General features: G+C 41.9%; 1 protein-coding gene across 2 annotated transcripts; it reads left to right on the top strand.

Moving 5' to 3' along the window:
• Nucleotides 1-231: 231 nt before the first annotated feature.
• Nucleotides 232-4,889, top strand: TSPAN6 (tetraspanin 6). Of its 2 annotated transcripts, XM_010969633.3 has the most exons (8): nucleotides 234-461; nucleotides 1,467-1,655; nucleotides 1,934-2,008; nucleotides 2,709-2,807; nucleotides 3,051-3,185; nucleotides 3,497-3,580; nucleotides 4,152-4,257; nucleotides 4,669-4,889. In XM_010969633.3, the coding sequence occupies exons 1-7, from the start codon at nucleotides 375-377 to the stop codon at nucleotides 4,218-4,220; spliced, it is 738 nt and encodes a 245-aa protein (XP_010967935.1). In that variant the 5' UTR covers nucleotides 234-374; the 3' UTR covers nucleotides 4,221-4,257; nucleotides 4,669-4,889. The 2 variants fall into 2 exon arrangements, with proteins under 2 accessions (XP_045362874.1, XP_010967935.1); XM_045506918.2 differs by lacking the exon at nucleotides 1,467-1,655 and having other exon boundaries at nucleotides 232-461.
• Nucleotides 4,890-7,063: the final 2,174 nt, after the last annotated feature.

Raw genomic sequence — 7,063 nt, 5'->3', positions numbered from 1 at the left:
CAGCGCTGCTGGCGCTGCTGATGATAGAAACATAATATGATAAGTTATAAGGGCAGGGGGAGGGTTAGGGGGCGGGAAAGATTCTTTCAGCCTAAAAATGAAGCAAGCTCCGTTTGAAGATCCAAGAAATTTCCGACACTACAACCTTTGTATATAGTTTTCGGTAACCTTCGGCAGGGGGCGCTCGGAAATTGTCGTTGCTTTCCGGACGGCCTACCCGGACTTTACCCTCTAGAAAACTACGGTGTTTCCGGCTCTTCTCAGTTGCAGACGCTCGTAACTTTTCGGCAGTTTCCGGGGAGATTCGGGGACTCCGCGCCTCGCTCGCTCTGTTCCGATCGCCTGGCGCGGCGGGGCAGGGTCTTGGGCTAGTCATGGCGTCCCCATCTCGGAGGCTGCAGACCAAGCCGGTGATCACATGTTTCAAGAGCGTCCTTTTGATCTACACATTCATCTTCTGGGTGAGAGACGGAGACGCCCGGGGATGGGAGGGGATCGTGGGCTTGGGTCGGTGGGGTTGGTGTGACCCCGAGCGGAGGGAGCTCGGATCGCGGGTGGAGGAGGGGCGGGGGTGGGGGTGGGGGTGGGGGTGGGAGTGGCGGTCGCAGCTAGGACCCCGGCGCTGTAGACGAATTGCTGGGGCTCGAACTCGGGCATCTCGCCCGCACCAGGGTCGGGATGTCGGGCGACGGCAGCCTAGAAGCTGAGCCGCGACCCAGACGTGCCTCGCATGCGAATTCGTGCGGGGGGCGAGGAAGGGAGTTAACCTCCACCCCGCTCCCCCACGCCCAGAGAGTGTCCCCGACCCGTTGCAGGGGCAAAGCTTGCCCAGCCCCTGGGGGAGCTCGCTTGCGTAATAGTCTCTTTCTTTTCACTGCTTCATAGGAGGGGAGTATTTCGCAGGTAAGTATGGTAATGGCTGCACTCCCGCCAATCTATCCTTGGACTTTCTTTGTGTACCATCCCTTTGTACCCTGTGCTCATCCCTGAACTGGGGAGGAAGGGGAAAGTTTCTGGAACTCCTAGAAACATTCCAACCCCGCCCCCACCCTCACCCCCCGCCCCCTCCCTCCCCCCCACCCCCCTGCCCATTCCCCGCTCCATCTCTGGGAGAGTTTTATTTCTAAGGCGGGAGTAAAACAGTTAAGTAAGTTTTCAGCCCTAGGGGAAAAAAAAATCAGATTAAGAATTTTGTCAAGATGCTCTCTTTAGCTGCCCCCCTGATTTTGTCCTGGTTACCTGGGCTACCTAGTGATCCAGCGTGTGGATTGATCAAGGCCTGTCCTTCTGTGCAGCTCCCCATCCTAACCCCCTGTGTCTTGTCTGCCACATCCCGGCCAGAGCATTGACCACAGGCAGCTTAATCAATTCTCACACCTATTGTTTCTTAAACACCTAGTGGTTTGTGGTTTGAAGATGCTGCTGTATACAGCGAGTAACTTTCTATTCTCTGACTTCCCACGTAGATCACTGGCGTTATCCTTCTTGCCGTTGGCATTTGGGGGAAGGTGAGCCTAGAGAATTATTTCTCACTTTTAAATGAGAAGGCCACCAATGTCCCCTTCGTGCTCATCGGCACTGGCACTGTCATTATTCTTTTGGGCACCTTCGGCTGTTTTGCTACCTGCCGAGCTTCTGCATGGATGCTAAAACTGGTGAGTTCTTGTTTTCCTAGAATTGGTTGTTGGTTTTTGAACCAGGCTTATGTGCTGTAAGCTTTGTTTCTTGGAGCTAGATGTGGCCTTTTTTGATTTTTCCTCTTCCCTATGAAAACTTACCTTAGCTGCCAGTTTCCACATTTGTTGTATTTTCCCTGCCCTTTTCAATAAAAACATGCTGAACTGATTGAGCAGACAATTTTTTTTTCTTTGACTCCCTTTGCAGCTGTGATGTATCTTATTTGCTGACTTGGACTTTTTTTTTAATCCCACAGTATGCAATGTTTCTGACTCTCATTTTTTTGGTCGAACTGGTCGCTGCCATCGTAGGATTTGTTTTCAGACATGAGGTAAGCCTGAGTTTGGGAACTCAGTAGCTGACAGTAACGGCTTTCTTGTAAAAAATTAAGTCTAGCCCACTTTTTTGATGAAGACTGATAATCACCCAAGAAAATGAAAGGTACCCATAATTACATGTATTTCCAGTCATTTTTCTGTGTGTAAGTACCTAAAATGGATATAGTACAACTTATTTAAAGTGTGAAATTGATAATACAAAATGGATATACTTAATGCAAATCATTAATATTGAATTAGCAATCAGGATTACTCTCTGCTGACCCTGGGGTTAGGAAGTTAGTGAGGACTGAAGGCCATCTATAGCAGTGTTTCACTAAGTGGTAGTGCAGTCTCCCAGAGTATGATTTTGTAGCTTACAAATTCCATGGAAGTCAAATGTGTACTCACTTTAAAGTGGAGAAAGATATTGGGGGTGGGAGGGGATGCAGCAGTACAGAGCTGCCGCTTTAATAAATACATGCTCCTATAGCACTTTGAACTTTTAGTGGCTATCGTCTTTTACTGGAATGTTTTGCTTAGTCGTCCCCTTAGCTAAACTCTTATCACCTAGAGGACAGGATTGGACCTTAGAAACGTTGCTGTTGTCAAAGATAAGACCATTGGTCAGATGTGGGAATTTCTTATTTGACCTAGAAACCAAAAGAACACTCTAGAATCTTTGTTTATTAGCCTTGTGTTTCTTTGCTGTAGATTAAGAACAGCTTTAAGAATAATTATGAGAAAGCTTTAAAGCAATATAACGTTACGGGAGATTATAGAAGTGATGCAGTAGACAAGATTCAAAATACGGTAAGTGGTCATAGGTGGTAAGTGGTTGTTGGTGGTGGCTTCTCAAGAGGGGAACATCTGCCTACTGTTAGTACCAATGGAAAGTAAGGCCAGTCCAAAGATGTCACTCTTGATGTTAGAAACAAGCGTTCATTTCTTGAATTATAATGCCAATAGAGAACATTGAGTATAATAAGATGATGGTTTAACTGTTTGACTACAAAGTTGTAATTATAAATGCTTTGGTCGGATTTTTTTTTTCAGTTACATTGTTGTGGTGTCACCGACTATAGAGATTGGAAGAATACTAATTATTACTTAGAAAAAGGATTTCCCAAGAGCTGCTGTAAACTTGAAGATTGTTCTCCTCAGAGAGATGCAGATAAAGTCAACAATGAAGTAAGGAGGAAAAAAAATTTTAAATTTTTACTCACAATACACATAATCGGAAATGAAGCAGGGCAGGTGTTATTTTCATTGAATAAATGAGGAAATAAATTTGTGACTTGAGTTTCCACAGCTAGCAAGTAACACTTAAATGCATAATCCAAAAGGTTGAACTTCTGTTCCTCAAACTTCTTTCAAGAGCACTGTGCAAGGAGACAGGAATTGTTATATGAAAGAGTAAAAAGTTAATAAAAGAAAGATAACATAAAAACTAAGAACTAAGACAAAAAACTTGATGTTTTTGTAAATTTCTCTTCCATTAGGGTTGTTTTATAAAGGTGATGACCATTATAGAGTCAGAAATGGGAGTCGTCGCAGGAATTTCCTTCGGAGTGGCTTGTTTTCAGGTAAGTCCTTGTGGTTCGGAAATGTTTCATCACTCTTATAGGTGTAAGCTACAAGATTTCCACTTTGAAGGCTTCCACATTTTCACAGAATTCTCAGTAGCTCATCACAGTATAGAAATTTTTGCTATTTTCATTCCAATTTTTTATCTTGGATCTTACGTTTTCCACAACTACAGAGTGCTCTAAGACCTGGTGCCCTCTTAGGTACATTTCTGAATCTGCACTGTCTAATAAAATAGCCACTAGCCACCTTTCAGAAATTATAATTATTAAATTAGAATCTTGGCTCTTCAGTTACCTCAGTCCCATTCAAAGTGCCCAGAAGCCATATGTGGCTGGTAGCCCCTGTGTTGGACAGCACAGGTGTTACAGAGTGTTTTCATCATTACAGCACTGCTCTAGGTTGTCCAAGAGAATGTCTGCTTTCATAGTTGGAGATTTTACTTCACTTCTATGCTTTGCATATGATCTAGGTGCTGCAGAGTAGCAAATATTGCTGTCTAGAAAAACTTAAGGGAGGAAATTAGCAGTGAGGTATGTGTGTGTAATTTTGCTTGCATTTTATTTCCAGCTGATTGGAATCTTTCTAGCCTACTGCCTCTCTCGCGCCATAACAAATAACCAGTATGAGATAGTGTGACCAACATAACACGGGCCAATTCCTCTACAATGTTAAGGTACGTTCATTTTGGTCCTTAACTCTGTCAGTGTTGGTGTTTACTTCAGCTTGTACACATGATGCATGTACTGAGTTTGCCAAGGTGTCACGTCCAGTAGTGCATCCAAATATTGTTGGTACTGTGTCAGCACTGCATAGGCACATCAGGCCTCAAAATACAGGTCATGGCCAAAAAGGACAGAAGGGCCTCTGTGGGTTTACCTTCCTGTGTCAGCCTAAAGATCCTAAGTGGTCCCCTTTCTAACAAATTTAGACCTGGAGCCATAAACATGGTAAGAGGTGAGAACTGAGCTACTGACCAGGAACACGTGAAGATCTTTATTAGCAGAATAGATTAGAATGTGTACAAATGAATCCAGATATTGAAATTTGGGTTACAAGTAAACTAATCTTTTTTCTTTCATTTTAGGACATTGACATCCCCACCCCTAACCCTGTAACTTACAAGATCGCCTGGCTGGAATCCTGAATTCTCCTACCAATAGATTGAAAAGTCGCACCAGTAGCCCGATTCGATCAAGACATTAGCCTCGTTATAGTCCACCTTTTGTCCCATTCATGTTAGATCATTGAAATCCCCATACCACTCTGAAACACTGGAAGAGCTTAATAAATGTAAATGAAGCAATACTGTGTTCCTCTTGACTTTTTTTTTCTACGTGGGGCCCTTGAAAGGCACTGTGATGGATGGAAAATTGATCCCTCCAAACTGGCCCTTTCCCAGCCTAGGTTATCTGGTTTGATTGTATAATTTGCATCAAGAAGTTAAAATGTTTTCATTCGTCCCTGTGATAAACAGAGTCACTGTGTCATTTAATTCCAGCCAGTGGTTGGATAACACCCACCAGAGTTACCAGATGGTAACCGTCTCTGATCTCTAAGGCACCCAAGACTGAAAGGCATAACCAGTCCTCTATGATACATACCACAGGCTACAAGGCAGTGAACACTTTACATTTCTTTGCCTCCAAAATAAGGTGTTTATTGATGTTTATATTTTCCCTATTGTTTGAAATGTTCTAATTACTAATGGTGTCAGTCATTGTATTTTCCTTAGGAATTTGAAGCAACTCCTCTTTATTAGCTTTAGCTGGTCTTTCTTTACCAGGTTGCTATGACTTAATTGTCAATATTAAGGTTAACTTTCATAGTCTTAGTTTTGCTTTGTGCCTTTGATTAATAAATATAAACGTTTTACACAATAAATAGTGTTTTATTGTAAATTATGTTTAAATTGTAGGAAATCTGTTGGGTGGTTGTTTTCCACTGAGAAAGCTAAGCCCCACATTTCTACTTGGAGTACAGTTGTAGATACGAATGTAAAACTGAGGTCTTGGCTCTGATTTTAAAAAAAGTCCCTGTTTACAAAAATTGTTCCCTGTGAAAGGATGACATTCCTTGCTATGAAATAAGCACATGCTTAGCATTCTCCTGGAGATCAGACATTTTTGATTGTAATACTTTAAGAAGTTGAATAAGGAGAGATGTATGTAACCTGTACCTTCAGGGTTATAAGGAAATTAATAAAATTCAAGTTGAAATGGAGGAATCCTTTGGTTTTGGGTTTCTTTATATATCCATCAGTAGAATGTAGTTCATCTCTCACATCCGCAGTCCTTGAATTTTGGTAAAGGGGAAAGGAGAATGGACAAAAACCACTAGTGATATAAGATTAATAATGAATTTTGAGTTACATGTTTTAAAATACTTGGAGGTACTGCAGAGAAAGGATATTCTCCATTAAAACATTTGATGAGTGAGTCTTGACATAAAGTATAGCGATTAAACAATTGAAAAAGAGTGGCTTTCCAAATGTGGAGAATCAAGATAATTGGAATTAGTGAAGCTAAAGAAGGATTTAAAGGCTAATGAGAACAATTTTCAAATAGGTAGTTTTCACTAGGGTGGCCTAGAAGAATCTTAAATTTTTCTTTAGTTTTTAAAAAAGTTTAAAGTTTTTCCTCGTTATTAAAAAGAAAAAAAACAGGAAATACGGGAAGTAGGAAGAGAAAAAACACCACGTGTCGCCCTTAAGGTGGGTCTGTGTATTTACTTTTAAGGGGGGTTTACTTTGGATGGCCTGTTACAAAAGTCCCTTCTAGCTAAGGTGTGCGTGTGCACATTGGACTGTAAAATTCATCTCCACCTTCGCGATGTGCCAAAGCTGCCTTGCGGGCTGTCTCAGTTCCAGGCACAGGGCTGCCCACTGCACGGCGGCTCTGAGCTCCGCAGAGCTCCGTGCGTATATTTTCTGAAAGTGTGGAAAGCTTGGCAGCTTTGGCCTATTACTGTGAGGGGTTGGGTTTATGTTGTAGCATCAAACTTTTATGGAAAATAAGTCCCTAATACAAGGCATAAATGCCATTTCTGTTTTTCCTCAGAGCTCACACAAGATTCTTTCAGACTTGATGTTTTTAACCTCCTGTTAGAATCCAAGTTGGTACTTTGCCAGCGATGCAAAATTTATTTTAATAAAAACTGACTAAAATATGAGAGGCAAAGCCATATATGCATTTGTGTGTGTGTGAAACTGAGGAAACTTTTGTTCCTTTGGACTACTCTGTATGGGCTTTTGTTTGTATTTATAGAAAAAAACTAACACAAGTTGTAACTACCATTTCTCACAGCATACATAAGATACACTGAGATTTGATTTTGTTGTGTTTTGTTTTTTGCCTTTCAAGGTTGACAATTTAGGGGAGGGTATAGCTCAGTGGTAGAGCGCATGCTTAGCATGCACAAGGTCCTGGGTTCAATCCCCAGTATCTCCACACACACAAAAAAATCAATTAAAAAATACACAA

Source organism: Camelus bactrianus, chromosome X, assembly GCF_048773025.1.
Source record: "Camelus bactrianus isolate YW-2024 breed Bactrian camel chromosome X, ASM4877302v1, whole genome shotgun sequence".
NCBI lineage: Eukaryota > Metazoa > Chordata > Mammalia > Artiodactyla > Camelidae > Camelus > Camelus bactrianus.
This window is presented reverse-complemented; position numbering and strand designations above follow the sequence as displayed.

Excerpts from the sequence above, each read along its gene's own strand:
- TSPAN6 (XM_010969633.3), top strand. The coding sequence starts at position 375 with ATGGCGTCCCCATCTCGGAGGCTGCAGACCAAGCCGGTGATCACATGT. Across the intron at positions 462-1,466 it reads TCTACACATTCATCTTCTGG|ATCACTGGCGTTATCCTTCT; the intron begins GTGAGAGACGGA and ends CTTCCCACGTAG. Across the intron at positions 3,186-3,496 it reads CAGATAAAGTCAACAATGAA|GGTTGTTTTATAAAGGTGAT; the intron begins GTAAGGAGGAAA and ends CTCTTCCATTAG.